Here is a 21360-nt window from a genome sequence, read left to right on the forward strand (position 1 = left end):
AGTAGAGACGGGGTTTCGCCATGTTAGCCAGGCTAGTTTCAAACTCCTGACCTCAGGTGATCCATCCACCTTGGCTTCCCAAAGTGCTGGGATTACAGGCGTGAGCCACCACACCTGGCCTAAATTTGGGGGTCTTAATTACAATGCTCCTACAACCTGAAGCCCCCCCAAAATACTTACAGTCATCACCCACAGGTCCCGCGGAACACTGGGCAGGAGGATCCCTCTGCAAGTCGGTTAATTCCTAGAACATGAGAGAGTGGGTCAGAGCTGCTGTATGCTGGGGATGCTGCCTCTACACACCAATCTTGGTAGCTGGAAGGAATTCTCCTGGTGGGAGGAGGCTCCTAGGTCTCAGGAGGGGGTTAGAGACACGGTGGGTCATAGGACTCTACTCCCTGCTATAAAGATACCAGAGAAGTAGGTGTGATCATTTCCATTTTATACATTAGGAAATTGAATTGTAAAGTGATGAAGTTACCCACTCAAGGTACAGAGCTGGAAGAGGGCAGGGCAAGAAGTCAGTCACATGTAGCTCTGCCTTACCCCCAAGCCTAGCCTCCCACCTCCTCAGGTAGAGGACATCCCCAGGCCCCCAGGTGCTGAGGATATGGAAGAAAAGCAGCCCAGGAGAGAGTTCTGGGAGAAGGATAGGTGCCAGGTTTTATTGCTAAGCTAATGAATTAATGCATGGAAGAAGCACCAAGGAAGTGCTAATCTCTCTACTTTACCTCCCCAACCACCATCCCAATCACCCTAGTCACCACTGGTTATGTGGCAAGTCCTAGGGCTCTGAATGCGGAGACTTTGGCACGTGAGCCAAAGTCTAACACTGCACCAGCGGGGATCAGGGATTATACCACAACTAGATTCCCTTTATGGGACACCCAACCCTGAACTAAGCCAAACACTGTCCTATCTACACAAACTCTCCTGATTTCACTATATGTCTCTGGACATGCTGATCATTTCAGTAACCACCTCTCTGGCCATCCTGCATTTATCCCCTTCACTTCAAATTTAATCAGCTAAGATGGAAGTATTAACATCACAGAAGCCAGCAAATGCTACAAATCAGGGCCATGTTTTCTCCCCGAGGGTTGATCTTTAAACATCTACCAGTATACCACTGGCCAATTCTCGATTAGTATCTAATATATCTGAACCCATTTCCTCATAAGTAAAATGAATTATACTTGGCAAGCACTCAGGAAGCAGCATTAGGAGTGGCCAAAAGAGAATTTAACTTGGGGAACAACTGAGGTCATACAAGGGGACCGAGGACACGCTCAGAAATGCAAGAGCTACAGAAATCTCTGGGGAACAGTTCCTTTTTGCTTACCTCTCTGCTATGTGCCCCTCAGCACCTCCACTATCACTGTGCAGGAGAATTGTTTATATTTGTTGCAATACTGCACGGATAAATTAGCTCTATGACAGAACTGCTAAGGCAAATCCTGAAGAGGTTATATGAACAGCCAAGGGCAGGAAAAGCTAGCAGTACAGACCAATTCCCCTCCACCTCACAAGGTTTTCCACACCTCTATGATTTGCGCTGCCTATATGCAGAATCCATGTTCCCCCTTTAGAGGTGTGATGAACAGTTACACCAGCACTTAATGATCCCTGAAAGGCCACGTGTGGATCCCTATTGATAGACTCCAACCAGCACCCAGGGGTTTCGAATGCTAACTGGTATTTCAAGGAAGAATGGTGTGACTTGAAAGAAACTAGTCCACTCACACATCGAATTCCTGTGCTCACCTCAAGGTTAGAAGACTCAGGTCTGAGTCCGAGCTCCGTCACTGAGGAAATCACTTTCACCTCTTTGGGCCTCAGTGTAATTATCTGTTAAGTTGTAATCATACTTGCCTGCCAACTTGCCGGCACTATTGTGTGGCTACAAATTTTGCATGTAAGTTTTTAATGTATATAATGTAAGCAACAGCACCCAGTAAATATCAAGACAATAGTGGTATAGAGAATGCTACAATTAGTACTATAAAAAGGGAGAGGAATAAGTAGAATATATATATATTTCTAGAAGAATACTTCGACACTGGTTGCCCCGCCAGGAGGGGAATTGGATGGCTAGGGACAGTCTTGGGTGAGAGACTTTTCCCTGTATATCCTGTGCACCTTTTGAACCATGGGAATTTATTACCAAATCATTAAATATATAAATATTTTATTAATTGTAAAGGATTCAGTAGGTTAAGTTTATATAGTAATTACTATTACAAGTAACAATGATAAAAGTGAGAAGTTCCGAAAAAGAGAAAGTAAGTTAAAGTATTGAATAGTAGTAGAGAAGAGTTAAGCAAACCATGGTACACATTCAGTTATTCCTTTATGGTGTTTCGTCAACTCCAAGACTCCATCTTTTGTAAGACACAATTTTACTTTACATACAATTAGGAAAAAAAAAACAACAACAACATGCTGGCAAATAAACTAACACAAATGCTTTATTTGCACATAAACTTTAATTGTATTTAAAAATTACTTTTATCAGGCTGTGTACAGTGGTTCACGCCGGTAATCCCGGCACTTTGGGAGGCCGAGGTAGGCAGATCGCTTGAGTTCAGGAGTTCGAGACCAGCTTGGCCAACATGGTGAAACCCTGCCTCTACTAAAAATACAAAACTTAGCTAGGTTTGGTGGCATGTGCCTATAACCAGCTATTCAGGAGGCTGAGGCACAAGAATCGCTTTAGAGGGTGATGCCATGGGCAGGGCAGAGCATCTGGGGTCTTTTGGGAGCCTCCAATCCCCAACAGTTTTGCAGAACACTAATATCTATGGACTCTAAAATGGACTTCATTTAAAGAAACCCACAGACCATTAATGCACAAAAACATGAATCAATATGCATTGTGGAATTCCAGTCCTGGCACTGTGGGAGAGCATCAAGTACCACGTTTTTGAAGACCATGGCCTATCATCATTATGCATGCAAGATCTGAGTTTGAATAACCTCATCAGGACTTAGATCTTCTTCAAAAGCTTCAAGTCTCATCTGCATTAAAGCTCTCCATTGAACCCTCTCACAAAAGTGCAAGCTTAAAGGGACTAAAATCCATTAATACATTCCATTTTATATCCCTTCTTCTGACTTCTTTTCAATTTCCTTGGCCTCTGGGGCCTTTTATATTGCTTATGTTCCTTTAGAGCCAAAGTGACAGTGCTTTCCAAAAAAAAGAAAAAATATATGTATTCTGTGGCCATAAGTTTACAGAGAAGCATAAATTTAGCATGATGAATTTAGAATAAGGTCTTTTATGGTATTCTGTAAAAAGTTGAATTAACAATAAGAAAATGAGGATGAAGCAGTAAAAATATTTTGGGTTAGATTATACTCTCCGAAACTATGTGGTTTAGAGAAAAGGGCCCCCAACCTAAAAGTTAATAGTTCTTATTCTGTCTCTGCCTTGTACTAGGTAACTGAGAAAGTCACTTAACCTCTCTGAATCTTAACTTCATTATCTATAAAGCGTAGCTGATATTTTCCCCTCCCTACCTCACAGGGTTGTTGTGAGGAACAAGTGAAACAATGTACATAAAAAGACATATAAAATGTATAATACAGACAAACGGTCCTGTTACATAGTTGGAAGTCATTCCCTCAGATCTTGGGCCTAGGAAGGTAGGTGATTTAAGCTCACTGAAAGCATGTACCACGGCCAGGCTGGATACATGGTAATAAGGCTATGTTACATTTTTTTTTTCCCTGAGTTGAGTACCTAAAATACGACATGGGCTAATTCTAAGAAGGAGCACTACTATATATTTCCCTAAAATTATAGCTTAGCATTGTTAATGCTCTAGAGCAGTTATGCGTTGTAACATATTAGTGATTTGTGAAAGATTTTTACTAAAACGTGACCAGCATTTTTCTTTAAATGAAAGAATGTAGAATATTTCACAATGCATCCCATGTGATAAGAGAAAAAAAATTTTTTTTAGTTATATGTACATATGTGTGTGTGTGTGAATGTGTGTGTACTTGGTCATTAAATAAAATGTACCTTTTCTTCTTGTGGGGAAAAAAAAAAAAAAAAAAGAATTGCTTTAGCCCGGGAGGTGGAGGTTGCAGTGAGCCAAGATTGCGCCTGTGTGACAGAGTGAGACTCTGTTTCAAAAAATTAAAAAATTAAAATTACTTTTATCAAAAGAATTATTTTAGGCTTAAACATAGCTTTGTGTGTTTCTTGTTAAGTATCATTCAACATACAAAAAAAAAAAAGGAAAAACAAGTGAAATAAATAAACTGGTTTGTTCAGGTATTCCTAAAGTTTCTTCCCATTCAGAGCCCAACACTGAGTCATTGATGTCTATACAATATCATCCTCTGTGTCTTCCAAGACAATGGTAATGTGACAATTCTTAGAGTCCTCTACTACTATTTCTGGAGTTTTCTTTCAAGCCATCAATACTTATTCTGCAAAGGCCCATGATACACAAACTATTTGCACGTATTCCAGAAAAAAAAAAAAAAAATGACCCAGCCTCACCAACTTGAGAGTAGGTGGTACCTTCCTTTCTGGGGCTATGAAGAATTTGGTTGCTTGACATGGAATTAGGAAATTCCAGTCCTTCCTCCAACAACAAATGTTTGCTCCACTATTATGAAATTTACTCTTCATTGTCCTGTTTCTGTGCCTGTGTTCACAAAAGCTTTTCTTTTCAGTGCTAAATCACACTATCTTTTTGAAAATATTTTTAAAATAATTAAACTCAACAAATATAGTACCAGCAATGCACTTACCTCATAATGAACTGCCATGATCCAGTTTACTCATACAGATAGTGACATCTAAGTGAAGGTAACCTGGCTGACAGCTATTGTAAGGAGCATCCCAATTTCAGAGATGTGAACATTTGAAAAAATATTCATCTTGAAGTAGATGAATATGGTATTATCTTACTTCCAAGTCCTCTTTATTTTTTATTTTTATTCTTAGAGACAAGGTCTCACTCTGTTGCCCAGACTGGAGTACACTGGCACCATCTCGGCTCACTGCAACCTCTGCCTACTGGGTTCAAGCAATTCTGATGCCTCACCCTCCAGAGTAGCTGGGATTGATTACAGGAATGCACCACCATGCCCAGCTAATTTTTGTATTTGTAGTAGAGATGAGTTTCACCATGTTGGCCAGGCTGGTCTCGAACTCCTGACCTCAAGCGATCCTCCTGCCTCAGCCTCCCAAAGTGCTGGGATTACAGGCATGAGCCACCACACCCAGCCCCAAGTTTCTTTAAAGAGCAATTACCACCTTTATAATCAGAAGTTAACTAAACTTTTTTTTTGAGAAACTAAACCAAGTATTATGCAGCCACTGAAAATTAGTTTTTAAAGACTACAGAATAACAGGAGAAAATGTCATGATACAACATTAGAGGAAAAGGGCAAGAAAAAAGCAGAATATAAAATGTGATGCACTACATGACGACAACAATCTGAAACACATACACATCAAAGGCACTGAAAAGAAATCCACAAAAATGTTAACTACAATTACATGAATAGGTAGAATATATATATATACACACACACACGTACGTTTATGTATATACACATATATATGTGTGTATATACATATACGTACATATATATACTTTAACATTTATTGCCCCCCAGGAGGGGAACTGGATGGCACACATTCCAGCAAGAAAAAGTGACCCACTTTAGATGACTAGAGATGAGTTTTTTAAAAACTAAATTTTGGGGGCATTTTCCAAATTTTCTTTAATTTTCTTTTTTTTCTTTTTATTATTCTTTTTTTTATTATTTATTTTATTTTTATTATTTTTTTGAGACAGGATTTCGCTCTGTCACCCAGGCTGGAGTGCAGTGGGCCATCTTGGTTCACTGCAACCTCCATCTCCTGGGTTCAAGCGATTCTTATGCCTCAGCCTCCCGAGTAGCTGGGATTACAGGCACCTACTACTATGCCCGGCTAATGTTTGCATATTTAGGAGAGACAGGGTTTTGCCATGTTGGCCAGGCTTGTCTCAAACTCCTGGCCTCCAGTGATCCATCCGCCTCGGCCTCCCAAAGTGCTGAGATTACAGGCATGAGCCACCCTGCTCAGCCAGGTATTTTCCAAATTTTCTTTAAAGTACATGTATTGCAAAATATATGTGTTAAATATGTATTGATATAGTTTGGATCTGTGTTCTCACCCAAAACTCTTGTCAAATTGTAATCTCCAATGTTGAGGTTGGGGCCTGGTGGGAAGTGATTGGTTTAGTACCATCCACTTGGTATTATCCTCTTCTCACAAGATCTGGTTGTTTCAAAGTGTGTCATGGGCCGGGCACAGTGGCTCACTTTGTGCCTGTAATCCCAGCACTTTGGGAGGCTGAGGCAGGTGGATCACGAGGTCAGGAGATCGAGACCATCCTAGCTAACATGGTGAAACCCCGTTTCTACTAAAAATACAAAAAATTAGCTGGGTGTGGTGGCAGGCGCCTGTAGTCCCAGCTACTCGGGGAGGTTGAGAATGGCGTGAACCTGGGAGGCAGAGCTTGCAGTAAGCCGAGATTGCACCACTGCACTCCAGCCTGGGCGACAGAGCAAGACTCTGTCTCAAAAAAAAAAAAAATTGTGTCATGGCCGGGCACAGTGGTTCATGCCTGTAATCCCAGCACTTTGGGAGGCCCAAGTGGGTGGCTCGCTTGAGCTCAGGAGTTCAAGACCAGCCTGGCAACACGGCAAAACCCCGTCTCTACTAAAAATACAAAAAAAAGTAGCCAGGTGTGGTGACACACATTACTCCAGAGGCTGACACATGAGAATCAGTTGAACCAGGGAGACAGAGGCTGCAGGGAGCAGAAATTGCACCACTGCACTCCAGCCTGAGTGAGACCCTGTCTCAAAAATAAATAAATAAATGTGTGGAGCACCTCCCTTTGTTCTCTCTCTTGCTCATGTTCTGGCCATGTGACATACCTGCTCTGCCACCCCCCACCCCCCATTTGCCTTCCATAGTGAGTGTGAGTTTCCCCTCCTCTGAAGCAGAGCAGACACTAGTGCCATGCTTCTTGTACAGCCTGCAGAACTGTGAGCCAATTAAAACTCTTTTCTTCCTAAATTGCCTCATCTCAGGTTTTTTGCTTTGTTTTGTTTGTTTGTTTCTTTTTTAAGATAGGGTCTTACTCTGTCACCCAGGTTGGAAAGTATAGTGGCACGATATTGGCTCACTGCAACCTCCACCTCCCAGGCTCAAGCGATCCTTCCACCTCAGCCACCTGAGTAGCTGGGACCATAGGCACATGCCACCAACCATGCCTGTCTAATTTTTTCTATTTTTGGTAGAGCTGGGTTTTTGCCATGTTGCCCAGGCTGGTCTTGAACTCCTGAGCTCAGGCCATCCACCTGCCTTAGCCTCCCAAAGTGCTAGGATTACAGGCATGAGCCACCTCGTCCAGCCTTCAAGTATTTCTTTTTTTCTTTTCTTTTTTTTTTTTTTTTTTTTTTTTTTGAGACAGAATCTCACTCTATCACCCAGGCTGGAGTGCAGTGGCATGATCTCAGCTCACTGCAACCTCTCCCTCCCAGGTTCAAGCAAGTCTCCTGCCTCAGCCTCCCAAGTAGCCAGGATTACAGGCACCTGCCACCATACCCAGCTAATTTTTGTATTTTTAGTGGATATGGGGTTTTACCATGTTCACCAGGACCTGACCTCAGATGATGTTCCCGCCTCAGCCTCCCAAAATGCTGGGATTACAGACATGAGCCACTGCGCCTGGCCAGGTATTTCCTAATAGCAATGCAAGAATGGACTAATACACGTATCAAAGAGGAAAAAAAAACCATTAAAAAATTGAAGTGCTGCCACATACAACCCTGTCCTGGTTGAGAACAGTGGCTCATACCTGTAATCCCAGCACTTTGGGAGGCTGAGGTGGGAGGATTACATGAGCCTAGGAGTTTGAGACCAGCCTGGGCAACATGGTGAAATCCACTCTCTACAAAAATTTTTAAATTAGCCAGATGTGGTGGCAGGCACCTGTAATCCCAGCTACTGGGAAAGCTAAGTGGGAGGACTGCTTGAGCCCAGGAGGTCAAGCCTGCAGTGAGCTATGTTTGAGCCACTGCACTCCAGCCTAGGTAACAGAGCAACACCCTGTCTCAAAAAACTAACTAACTAACTAACTAACTAAAAAGTGCATCTAAAAACATTCAATTTGAAACATTCATTTGAAAACATTTTTTTAAGGGTTGAAGTTGGTTAGAAAGGACTGTGGATTGGAAACTAAGGGGGCAGCTAGTAGACACCACACACCTGGCTCAGGCTCGCATACTGCTGGCTACCTGCTCAGCACCCATCCACCTTCCTCCTTTCTGAAGGACTCCTGTTCAGTTCTGGTCAACTCACTGTCAGCTCCAGGTCTAAGAGTAACCAGATCCCTTGCCACTCATCGGTTTCGGAATGAGCATGAGACATTATTCATAACAAGGCAAAGGGAAAAAAAGATCTTCTGGGCTTTCTGAGAACATTCTCATCAGTTCTTCTGGAAGCAATTGTCTCTATTCCTCCCAGATGTCCAGCAGGCTGTGTGTCCCAGAGCCATTCAGCCCAGAGTGACACAGGAACAGACCAGGAGAGGGGGACTGAGTTGCTCCCAAAGTCCTGCCACAGGACCTCCAATTCCATGCACAAGGGCAGCTCAGCCTCTGTCACTTGCAGCCACGACATCCTAACTAGTGGTGGCCCAATGGTGCAATCTCCACACTGCAGGCTTGACACACTTTTAAAGTTGTATTTCCTACAGTTCTGTTGTTTTTCCCCAGGACTTGCTACATAATTTGCAGGGCCTTGTGAATGTGAAAACGTAGGGTCTCAAGTTCAATAATTATTAAGAATTTCCTGATGGTGACAGCAGAGCATAAAACCAAAGGCAGAGCCCATCCAAGCCTGGGGCCCTGTGACAGTGAATGCGTCACACACACGTGAAGCCAGCCCTGACCTTGATTCTTGTTTTGTTTTTGTTTTAAGACAGGGTCTCACTCTGGTTGCCCAGGCTGGAGTGCAGTGGTGAGGCTCACTGCAGCCTTGACCTCCTGGGCTCAGGTGATTCTCCCACCTTAGCCTCCTGAGTAGCTGGGATTACAGGTGTGTGTTACCACACTCGGCTAATTTTTTTTTTTTAATTTTTATTTACTTTTTTTTTTTTTTTACACGTAGTCTCACTCTGTCACCCAGGCTGGAGTGCAGTGGCGCAATCTCAGCTCACTGCAACCTCCACTCCTGGGTTCAAGCAATTCTCCTGCCTCACAGCCTCCCAAGTAGCTGGGATTAAAGGCATGCACCACCATGCCCAGCTAATTTTTTTGTATTTTTATTACAGAAGAGGTTTCAGTACATTAGCCAGGCTGGTTTCAAACTCCTGATCTTAAATGATACACCCGCCTTGGCCTCCCAAAGTGCTATGATTACAGGCATGAGCCACCTCGCCCAGCCATTTTTTTATTTTTAGTAGAGATGGAATTTTGCTGTGTTGCCCAGTTGGTCTCCAACTCCTGGACTCAAGCAATCCACCCGCCTCGGCCTCCCAGAGTGCTGGGATATAGGCATGAGCCACTGCACCCAGCCTGTCCTTGATACTTATCAAGGAAAAGTTCTCCCTGGCCTTATGATTTCAATTACCTTGGATCTGTAGTTGACATTTCATGCTCAAGGTCCAAACTTGTTTTTCCAAACCCTCTCTTTTATAAATCTTATCAGCCTACACATTTGAATATGTAGGCTCAAACCTTTACTCCTTAATCTCTCCTACCCTCCTCCCTGCCTTCAAAACTTCTGATTCCCCATCCTAGACAATGACACCACCATCCACTAAGTGACCATTTTGTACACCTCCTTGTTTCACTTTCACCACATCCTCTCAAGTCCTGTCAATTCCACTTCTGCAAGGTGGTCCAGGCACTGCTCTGGCCTAGCATCCATTCCATGGTCATTAATTTGGACAAAGCCTCTGCTGAACCTTCACAACAGCCTCTAGTCTCCCTCTGTCCCACTTCAGGCCACACTGCTGCCAGAAAGATCTTTTTAGAACACAGATCTCAGCATGTCATTCGCCTGCTTCAAAGTCCTAGGATGACAGATGACCCCTTTCAGAGAATAACTCATCAAAATTATCTCTCTTTTGGACAGCTATTTATTTAAAAAAAAAAAGAGAGTCATACTCTCAGAGATCCTGTAATTCCACCTCTGGCAATCAAACCCAGTAATGTGAATTAAGGAAAAGGCTCATTGTACAATGTTGGTTGATCTGGTTTGGATATCTGTCCCTCCCAAATCTCATGCTGAAATGTGATCGCCAGTGTTGGAGGTGGGGCCTGGTGGGAGGTGTCTGGGTCATGGGGGCGGATTCCTCATGAATGGCTTGGTGGCCCCCCCACAATAATACGTGAGTGCTCACTCTATTAGTTCATGCGAGATCTGGGTGTTTAAAAGAGCTGGCATCTCTCTTGCTCCCTCTCTTACCAGGTGACACGACTGCTTCTCCTTTGCTTTCTGCCATGATTGTAAGCTTCCTGAGGCCTCACCAGAAGCACATGCTGGCACCATGCTTCTTGTACAGACTGCAGAACTGAGAGCCAAATAAACCTCTTTTCTTTATTAATTACCCAGCCTCAGATATTCCTTTATAGCAACACAAAACAGACTAATACAAACTTCATAACAGCAAATACTTAGTGAAGAATTTTGAACAATAACAGCAGCTAACTCGTATTGAGTGCTTGGTATACAGCAAGCATGTGCTAAACACATTTCATAGCATTTAATTCTCAAAACAACTCTGTAAACATGTAGGACTGGGAGGCTAGGAATGATTAAGTACCTTGCCCAAGGTCCCACTATAAGTGACCTCACATTCTCTAACCCAGGTCTGTCTGACACTCAAGTCCATACTTTTACCTACTACAGGTAATGACTAAATAAGTTACTAGTCATGTACTTGTGGAAAGTTAATGTTAAAAATTAGTTATAGGACTGGGCATGGTGTCTCACCTTGTAATCCCACCACTTTAGGAGGCAGAGGCAAGAGGACCGCTTAAGCCCAGGAGTATGAGACCAGCCTGGGCAACATAGCGAGACACTGTCTCTACAAAAAATAAACAATTGGCTGGCATGGTGGCATGTAGTCCCAGCTACCCAGGAAGCTGAGGAGGGAGGATCACTTGAACCTAGAAGGTTGAGACTGCAGTGAGCCATGATTGTGCCACTGTACTCCAGCCTGGGCGACAGAGCAAGACCGTCTCAAAAAAAAAAAAAAAAAAAAAAGTTATAAATACTACTTCACAACATGCTTACATTTACTATTATGTGAATAAGTGGAATACAAAATGCAGTATAATTGTTTTAAATATAGAAAAAAAACTGAAGGTAGGTACGCTAAAAGGTTAACAAATAGTAAAGTGACAGAATTAGAAATACTTCTTTCTTCTACTGTTGTGCGTTTTCCAAATTCTAGTGAATGCATTAAACCCTCATGGACTCCCTCTTACCTGCAGGATAAAAACCAGTTACTTCAGCACTGCCCCTAAGGACCACCCGAGTCCACACCATTTGCCCTTCAGCTTCCCCGCTACCCTGTCAGTCCTCCAAGCCTCGTGGTCTCCCAGTTGCTGAGAAAGCCTTTTTCCCTCTTCCCTACCTGCCGAGTTCCTACTCATCCCTTAGGACCCAGCTTCATCCTGGATACCCTTCTGGATACCCATCCAGCCCTTCTGGATACCCTACAGGGGCAACCCGCTGTCCAGAAGCCTGCAGGTAGCCCCACCGCGCCCCGCCCGCGTGACGCAGCCCACGTGGCCACGGCCCGGCCCCGCCCCGCGCTCGCGCAATCCCCTTCTCAGGCTGCGTTCGCTTTTCAGGCTGCGCGGGAGGTTGTTCTGCCTCCTTCCTAGGCAGGTGTATCCGCGACTCGCGGAGCCTCAGTCACCTTTCACTTCACGGCAGCGGCGCCCCGCCCACACCTCGACGCTTCGGACACCCAAAGAGTTGGAGGGTGGGAAAGTGCGTACCTTCTGGATCCGCTTTAGCGCCATCCTACCCCGCTGCCGGGGACCGGGCGGCCCGGCCGGGGCTGCCTGAGGCGGCCCGCTGCCGGGTCAGCCGCCACCGAGCTGCACGCCGGGAGCCGCCGCCTGCGCTTGCGCGCGCGGGGCACTGTGGGGCCGTCGTCGCCGCGTGCCGAGCGTCCTGGCGCGGCAGAGGGGAAGCAGCGGGGCTTCCCGGGTTACGCTGGCCACTGGCACCTGGTCCTGTGGCTTCGACCACTAGTCAGCAAGGCCCCGGAGAGGCCAGCGAAGAGGAGGGGCTCGGCTTTACGGAGAGGCGCAGAGCACCCTCAAGGTGCCACACGCTCGCTTGCTCCCTGTTCCTACATCCTGGGCGTCTTCCCAGGCTGTCGTATAACTCCTGAGAATAGTGGTTCTTAACTCTGTAAGTATGTATACCCTTGTACGCCTTATGGCTGGATGCATTACAGCCATTTCCATGTATATGTCTGTGCATACGTGCACACGCAAAACTCCGCAGTTTTGGAGATCTCCGTGTTCAGTCGTACTTCACGTGATCTTGCACTGCCAACGTTGAGAACCAAGGCCTTAGACTATGCATTTCCCAAACTTAATTATCTGTCTCCTTCCTATTTTCCCAAGACTTGGCAGACGTCTAGGTTAGAGTTCTTCAAACTGAGGGTTATGAACTAGTGTGTCACGAAATCAATTTAATAGGTTGCAACCAACATTTTTTTGAAAAAAAAAGAAAAAAAAGCCAGACGAGGTGGCTCACGCCTGTAATCCCAGCACTTTGGGAGGCCGAGGCAGGCGGATCACTTGAGGTCAGGAGTTCGAGACCAGCCTGGCCAACATGGTGAAACCCCGTCTCTACTAAAAATACAGAAATTAGCTGGGTGTAGTGACGTATGCCTGTAATCCCAGCTACTTGAGAGGCTGAGGCACGAGAATCACTTGAACCCAGGAGGCAGAGGTTGCAGTGAGCTGAGATCACACTGTTGCACTCCAGCCTGGGTGACAGAGCGAGACTCTGTCTCAAAAATAATAAAAAATAAAAATAAAAAAAATAAAATATCAGTGCATTTCACATAGTAAAGGTAAGAATTGTGGAAGTTTTGTTGGTGTGTATATGTAGATGATATTTAATCTTCAGACTGAGACATGTTTGAGCACGAAAGTGGCTGTTAATATAATTACTCTGGGACCAAAGCTGTAATCTAGGATTGTCTCCAGCCAGCCAAGACACATGGTCACCTCTATGTTTGTACTCAGTCAGCATATAAAATGTATTATAGACATTTCAATGGTTGCCCAGCTTTGTCCCTGGCTTTCACGCTCCCATTCCCCCAATCTGTCCTCCACACAACTTCATGAACTGTCTGAAATATAAAGCTTACCACACTGTATCCTTACCCAGAACTCTTCAAGGAAGCCCCATGGCTTACAGCATCACATTCACTGTCATCCAGGGGCCTTCAAAATCCAGGATCCTCGGCTGGGCACAGTGACTCATGCCTGTAATCCCAGCACTTTGGGAGGTTGAGGTGGGTGGATCCCTTAGTCCAGGAGTTCTAGACTATACTGGGCAACATGGTGAAACCCCGTCTCTACAGAAAATACAAAACTTAGCTGGGCATGGTGGTGTGCGCCTGTAGTCCCAGCTACTCGGGAGGCTGAGGTGGGAGGATCACTTGAGCCCAGGAGATCAAAGCTGCAGTGAGTTGTGATGGCACCACTGCACTCCAGGCTGGGAGACAAAGCAAGACCCTGTCTCAAAAAAACAAAAACTCAAAACAAAATCAAGTATCCTCCAGCTTTACCTTCTCCTTCCTACCTCCAGCCCACCTATCAAGTGTTTCTATCACCACAGCATGTACATTCCTTGACTGGAGCATTCACCTTCCAAAGCCAGCTCAAGCATCACCCATTGAACAGCCCAAGTCAAGCACTTCCCCTTGGTGTCAAACATTTACAACAGAAATTTTTGTTAGTCCATGGGCCATCCATCCTCCTACATTATTGACATGGCCTTCTCTCCCCATAAAACAAGTGATTCTAGATTTTATAAATGTTTACATATTTGTGTAAGAATATATAAATGGTTATTTATGTGCTAATAATATATATGGTGGTTTTGAAGTGTCAAATCTCAAAAAGTATTACTTTTGGATGGTAGGTTTACTAATGTGTTAATCTCTAAAATTCCTACAGAGAATTTGCATCATTTGTATAATTCAGGAAAAAAACATAGGATAGAAAATGAAAAATTCTGTTTCTATTCCCTATTGGTAGTTTAGTGCATAGTTTTCTAAACTTTTTAGTATGCTTATATGTAATGTTTCATTTTTAACATTGAACCAATTTTAGATGTACAGAAATGTTGCAAGAATAATACATAATTGGTCAGGTGCAGTGGCTTATGCCTGTAATCACAGCACTTTGGGAGGTCAAGGTGGGTGGATTGCTTGAGGCCAGGAGTTCGAGCTCAGCCTGGCCAACATGGTGAGACCCCATCTCTACAAAAAATACAAAATTTAGCCAGGTGCGGTGGCATGCACCTGAAGTCCCAGCTACTTGGGAGGCTCAGGCACAATAATTGTTTGAACCCAGGAGACAGAGGTTGCAGTGAGCTGAGATTGCACCACTGCACTTCAACCTGGGCAACGGTGAGATTGTGTCTCAAAAAAAAAAATAATAATAATACACAAAAGATTTTTAAATGGATAAATTTGACTACATGAAAGTTTAAACTTTTGTGCTTCAAGCAATACCAACTAGAAAACAAAAAGACAACACACAGAATGTGAGAAAATGTTTGAAATAATAATATCTCACTACAGTCTAAGATGCAGAGTATATTAAGAACATTTAGAACTCAATAAAAAAGACAAATAACCCAATTAAAAACTGGGCAAAAGATGTGAATAGAAATTTCTTCAAAGAAGATACTCAACTGGGCAATAAGCACATTTAAAAAAAATCAGGCTGGGCGTGGTGGCTCAGGCCTGTAATCTCAACACTTTGGGAAGCTGAGGTTGGAGGATTGCTTGAGGCCAGGAGTTTGAGACCAGATTGGGCAACATAGCGAATCCCTGATTCTACAGAAAAATTTAAAAGTTAGCCGGATGTGGTGGTGTGCATCTGAGGGCCCAGCTACTTGGGAGGTTGAGGTATGATTATTGCTTGATTCCAGGAATTTGAGGCTGCAGGGAGCTATGATTGAGCCACTGTACTCCAGCCCAGGAGACAGAGCAAGACCCTGTCTCTTTGGAAAAAAAAAAAAAGGCTGGGCACAGTGGCTCATGCCTGTAATCCCTGCACTTTGGGAGGCTGAAGAGGGCAGATCATGAGATCAGGAGTTTGAGACCAACCTGGCCAATTTGGTGAAACCCCATCTCTACTAAAAATACAAAAATCAGCTGGGCATGGTGGTGCATGCCTGTAATCTCAGCTACTTGGGAGGCTGAGGCAGGAGAATAGCTTGAACCTGGGAGACAGAGGTTGCAATGAGCCGAGATTGTACCACTGCACTCCAGCAGCCTGGGCAACAGAGCGAGACTCCTTCTAAAAAAAAAAGAAAGAAAGAAAGAAAGAAAAAGGCCTGGTGTGGCTTACATCTATAATCCCAGCAGTTTGGGTGACTGTGGTGGGAGGATCACCCGACCCAGGAGTTCAGGACCAGCTTGGGCAACATGGCATGACCTCATCTCTACAAGAAAAAAAAATTTTTTTCTTCACCAAAAGCAGATACTTGAAAAAATTTTAAGAATTAGTAGAGCATGGTGGCACATGCCTGTAGTCCCAGCTATGATTGCTTGGGCCTAGGAGGTTGAGGTTGCTGTGAGCCCCATTCACGCTACTGCATTCCAGCCTGGGAAACAGAGCAAGACCCTGTCTCAAGAAAATAATAATCATAAGTCATAAGGGACATGCAAATCAAAGCCATAATGAGATACCACTTCACACCCGCTAGGATGGCTGTAATTAAAGGGACAGACAACAAGTGTTGACAAAGATGTGGAGAAGTTGGAACCCTCACACATTCTGGTGCGACTATAAAATGGTGCAGTCATTTTTGGAAAACAGTTTAGCAGTTCCTCAGAAAGTTAAGTGATACCAAGTATGGTGGCTCACACCTGTAATCCCAGCACTTTGGGAGGCCAAGGCAGGTGGATCACCTGAGGTCAGGAGTTTGAGACCAGCCTAGCCAACATGGTGAAACCCTGTCTCTACTAAAAATACAAAAATTATCCAAGTGTGATGGTGCACGCCTGTAATCCCAGGTATTCGGGAGGCTGAGGCAGAATCGCTTGAACCCGGGAGGTGGAGGTTGCCGGGAGCTGAGATCGCGCCACTGCACTCCAGCCTGGGTGACAGAGCGAGACCCCCTCTCAAACAAACAAACAAACAAAAACAGAAATTAGCTGGGCATGGTGGCCTGCACCTGTAATCCCAGCTACTTAGGAAGCGAAGGCAGGAGAATAGCTTGAACCTGGGAGGTAGAGGTTGCAGTGAGCCAAGATCGTGCCACTGCATTCCAACCTGGGCGACAGAGCGAGACTCCATCTCAAAAAAAAAAAAAAAAAAGGGAAAAAGAAAACCTTGTGCTTTTATTTCAATGCCCAATTATTTACAGAAAAACATATAATACCCTTTTGAATTTAGTGTTCACACACAGAATTTCTTTTGCAAGAAACCTTCCACAACTTGTTTAAACCTTTAGCTTTATCTTATCTAATTTAAAATAATCCTTTAACCCTAGACAAAAATTTCCATGTCCATTCCTTCTTAGAACATTTTACTGAGATTATATGATTAATGATTATTTGCTAAGATTAAGAGCCTTACCGAGTCCCTTGCCAAGTCCTGGGCCTTGCCAAGTTGTAAAGTAGGCAAGTTGAACAGTTCTCAAAGTTCAAAGAAGCAGTTTATAACTGTAAAACATTTAGCAAACCTAATATCTGTCCCGTATAATTTAGACCACCTGTTCACAACATTTGCATTTTACCAGTAATCTTTAAGACTGTTTTTATTTCTCAAGGATTAAAGTCACACGAACTAAAAGGTATTACAGCTTTTATTTTCCCTTCAAAAATACCTGATCAAAGCACTTATTTTCCTTTAGGCCAGTTAATTAGAGCTCTCTTTTTTTTTTTTTGAGACGGAGTCTCGCTCTTTTGCCCAGGCTGGAGTGCAGTGGCGTGATCTCAGCTCACTGCAAGCTCTGCCTCCTGGGTTCATGCCATTCTCCTGCCTCAGCCTCTTGAGTAGCTGGGACTACAGGCGCCCGCCACCACGCCCGGCTAATTTTTTTGTATATTTAATAGAGACAGGGTTTCACCGTGTTAGCCAGATGGTCTCGATCTCCTGACCTTGTGATCCGCCCACCTCGGTTTCCCAAAGTGCTGGGATTACAAGTGTGAGCCACCGCGCCCGGCCTAGAGCTCTCTTTTTTTATAAACATCACACACAACACGTATAACTGCACAGACAAACAGAAGTAGATCCAGTAGTTACAAGATTTTCTGTTTGCCAATCTCCTAATTGGACTATTGGCCTCGAGTGGGGCCCTTTAAGAGCAGGGCTAGAAAAGCATGCAGTTTTCAGGACCCAATAAACGGGGATAGCTGGAAGACAAAAACAGATTTTGAGGGGGACCTATCTGCTTTTAATTGCTGGGTTTTCATAAGAAAAACAGAGGTTTCTCCCAAAATGGCATGCATGGCACCTTTTCTGTTCTTCTCAAGGAGTCCCAGGCCATCAGAAATTATTATAGGGCCTCATGTGTGCATTAAAGGTAGCAAGACAAAACGGAGAAAAGGAATTCAGTCAACTGAGAAAAAATCTTTTTCCAGAAAAACAAGATCCAAAAAGAGAAAAACATAAAGGTTTTAAAAATATCCACTTTTTTTGTTGTTTTTGAGACAGAGTCTCGCTCTGTTGCCCAGGCCGGTGTGCAATGGTGCGATCTTGGCTCACTGCAACCTCTGCCTCCTAGGTTCAAGCAATTCACCTGCCTCAGCCTACTAAGTAGCTAGGACTACAGGCAAGTGCCACCACACCCAGCTAATTTTTTTTTTGTATTTTTAGAAGAGACAGGGTTTCACCATGTTGGCCAGGCTAGTCTTGAACTCATGACCTCAGGTGATCTGCCCACCTTAGCCTCCCAAAGTGCTGGGATTGCCAGTGTGTCACTGCACTCCCCCCAGATATCCACTTTTTAAAAAAAATTTATTTATATCCACTGCTTTATTAAAGATAAATAGTCTCATTAGAGGAGAAATAATGTGTTTGCAGGCTAACAGAAAATGCATGTATGTGAGAAAGAGATGTGTGAGGTCCCTGATCTGTGCTCTAAGTGAGTGGTCAGTCAGGCAGGGCCTTGGCCAACCAGTAAGGCAGATGAGGGTCCCTGTCCTGGGGGACTCACTGCTCCTGGGTACCCCAGGAGATGTAGTCTGGCCGTGTGGCCACGTGGTACTCATTCATGAGCTGCTGCACAATCTCCCTAGATGTGTCCGTCTCATCAAAGTTGTCCTTGAACATGTCCTCCTTGCGGAACGGCTCCAGGAAGGCCTCCCACTTCCGCAGCTTGTCATATTGGCGACAGGCTGTCTCGAAAAGTGAGGAGATGCTGGTGTGGTTGGCCATCATGAGCCCACTGAACCAGTGGGCCAAGGGCAGGTAAGGAGACTTCCTCGACAGGGCCACCTGGATGCTGGTGGGGCCCAACAGGATGAAGTTGGCCAACTTCCGTTCTCAGATCCTCTGCAGGCTCTTGTGGACCTGGGTGGGGTCCACCCTGGATGGTGTTGAGGATGGTGATGTAGGAGTGGTTGGTCTGGCGGTCTTGGCCTGTGGACACCATCACGTCCTTGGGCTGCAGCAGCCACCTCATGACATCCAGGACCATGGTCTTCCTCACGCTGGCCACTGATTGGTCCATAGTCAGCGGGGTGTAGCCAGTCATGAGAAAGTGGAGCCATGGGGTGGGAATGAGTGAGGCGATGAAGCCAGTGAGGTCATTGTTCATGTAGCTGGGGTAGCACAGGGTGATGGTGGTGGCCGAGATGATGGTGGACACCAGCTGGTTGGTCTGAGAGAAGGGTGGGTTCTGGATGTGCAGGCAGTCTGTGGCAATCCGGTTTAGGGGTGTGTTGTGCAGTACCACCACACAGTCTGCGTTCTGCATCAGCCTCTTGAGTGTGACGAGTGAATTATAAAGCTGGACCACCATATTGCTCATCTTGTCCTGGTTGGGAAACACTGAGTATGTCTGCACCAGCTTCTTAGGATACCTGTCATTCAGCCATTCTAAGAGGTAGGAGCCCAGGCCACAGCCTGTCCCCCCAGCAATGGACTGACACAGCACAAAGCCATCTAGATTGTCACTACCATCTGCCTTCCGGTCTGTGATGTTAAAAATGTCCTCATGGATCTTCTCTCTCTGGGAGAATCTGCTGGCCCAGTTGTTGCCAGCTCTTCCTCCATGCTCCGACAGGTAGATGTTCTCTGGGTTGTAGAGCTTGGCATAGGGGGAGTTGAGGATGGAGTGGATCACCCAGGGCTCCAGGTCCAGCAGCACGGCCCAGGGGATGTAGTGCTCATCATCTGCCTGGTAGAAAAAGATGTCCTTGCGGTCAGTGCCCTCAGTGGTGAACTCCTCCATGATGCCTTTGGGGCTGATACCATGCTCAGTGCACAGCTGTTTCCAGAACTCGAACCCAATCTGATTGCTGCACTGGCCCAATTGTGGGTGATGTTTTCTCTTGGCATCGCTCCTCAGGCACCGGCGTTGCAGCCGCTCCCACACGCAACGCTGCCACCTGCCAGCCCCCCAGATATCCACTTTTAATTAAGCTGAGCGCTCTTTAGGAAAATCCTATTTTGGGGTCTGGGTGCAGTGGCTCATGTCTGTAATCCTAGCACTTTGGGAGGCCAAAGTGGGCGGATCACTTGAGGTCAGGAGTTCAAGACCAGCCTGGCCAACATGGTGAAAACCCATCTCTACTAAAAATACAAAAATTAGCTGGAAATCACTTGAACCCAGGAGGCGGAGGTTGCAGTGAGGCAAGATCATGCCACTGCACTGTAGCCTGGGCAACACAGCAAGACTCCATCTAAAAAAGAAAAGAAAGGAAAGGGAAAGGAAAGGAAATCCTTTTTTTCTTTTTTCTTTTCTTTTTTTTTTTTTTTGAGCTCTATCACCCAGGCTGGAGTGCAGCAGTGTGATCTCCACTCACTGAAACCTCTGCTTTTTGGGTTCAAGTGATTCTCCTGCGTCAGCCTCCTGAGTAGCTGGGATTACAGGCACCCACCACCATGCCCAACTAATTTTTGTATTTTTAGTAGAGACAGGGTTTCGTCATGTTGCCCAGGATGGTCTAGAACTCCTGACCTCAGTGATCTACTTGCCTCAGCCTCCCAAAGTGCTGGGATTACAGGCGTGAGCCACTACGCCCAGCTGTGTTTTTTTTGTTTTGTTTTGTTTTGTTTTTTGAGACAGTCTTGCTCTGTCACCCAGGCTGGAGTACAGGGCACAATCATGGCTCACTGCAGCCTCAACCTCCTGGATTCAAGCAACCCTCCCTCCTCAGTTTCCTGGGTAGCTGGGACTACATGCCACCATGCCCAGCCAATTTTTTATATTTTATAGAGACAGGGTCTCACTATGTTGCTGGAATATAGGCATGAGCCACCACATCTGGCCAAGAAAATCCTTTTAAATCCTTTATTACCCAACATTAGCCATGCCAAGCAGCCAATATTTCTGGCTTTTGAACATTACCAAAGGTAACCTCCCAGGTGTTCAGAGAAAGGAAAATTTAAGGTGGTTCATGAAGGGGAAGAGAATCAACAAATGATAAAGGTCACAAAGATATCAAGCCAGAAAGGACTCATTCCCTAAGCCAGGATTGAACCCGGGCCGCCACTGTAAAATGGCAGAAGCTAAAACAAAGCACTGCCATATGGTTACAGGTCACGCTTCCAAGGACGTAAAACCAGATGGAAGCCTGCAGCAAAGTTTGCCACTGGCCAGTTTGCTGGGCTTGCTTCAACAGCAGGCCTATGGAGCCCTAGACCCACACCCCATCCCAAGGTACCCCTCTTTCTGACAGAACTATACGGAGAGACATGCAGAGCACACCAGATTGGCTACAGCTTAAGACCAACTTCACAAATCCTTTTTTATTAATTAAAACTTTACAGATAATATAAACAGTGATCCTTATCATTCCCTTTCTGGTTTGTATAGGGGTAGAGAGGTCAAAATCCTGACTGGTTAAAACAAAAAACAACAACAAAAAAAAACTCCTACCCTTT

The 21360-nt window shown here is 44.9% G+C and overlaps 2 protein-coding genes and 1 pseudogene across 8 annotated transcripts in view; 1 reads left to right on the plus strand and 2 right to left on the minus strand.

Moving 5' to 3' along the window:
• Window positions 1-12217, minus strand: part of UBE2D4 (ubiquitin conjugating enzyme E2 D4 (putative)) — a 29770-nt gene extending 17553 nt beyond the window's left edge. For 2 of the 7 annotated variants that reach the window (XM_054494492.2, XM_054494491.2), the window contains exons 1-2: window positions 12040-12183; window positions 181-244 (exon numbers count right to left, since the gene is read on the minus strand). In XM_054494492.2, coding sequence (XP_054350467.1) covers window positions 181-244; window positions 12040-12063 — 88 coding nt within the window. In that variant the 5' untranslated portion in view covers window positions 12064-12183. Of the gene's footprint in view, window positions 1-180; window positions 245-11669; window positions 11748-12039 lie in introns of those variants that run through there. The other 5 variants (XM_063667365.1, XM_063667366.1, XM_054494493.2 and 2 more) reach the window with 4 other exon arrangements.
• A 103-nt stretch (window positions 12218-12320) lies between these two features.
• URGCP (upregulator of cell proliferation) overlaps window positions 12321-21360 on the plus strand; it is a 50222-nt gene continuing 41182 nt past the window's right edge. Inside the window, exon 1 of the mRNA XM_054494487.2 lies at window positions 12321-12460. The gene's annotated coding sequence lies outside the window, so the exon portion shown is untranslated. The remainder of the gene's footprint in view (window positions 12461-21360) is intronic.
• On the minus strand, window positions 18357-19812 carry LOC129040245 (tubulin gamma-1 chain-like; annotated as a pseudogene).

This window comes from Pongo pygmaeus, chromosome 6, assembly GCF_028885625.2.
Source record: "Pongo pygmaeus isolate AG05252 chromosome 6, NHGRI_mPonPyg2-v2.0_pri, whole genome shotgun sequence".
Taxonomy (NCBI): domain Eukaryota; kingdom Metazoa; phylum Chordata; class Mammalia; order Primates; family Hominidae; genus Pongo; species Pongo pygmaeus.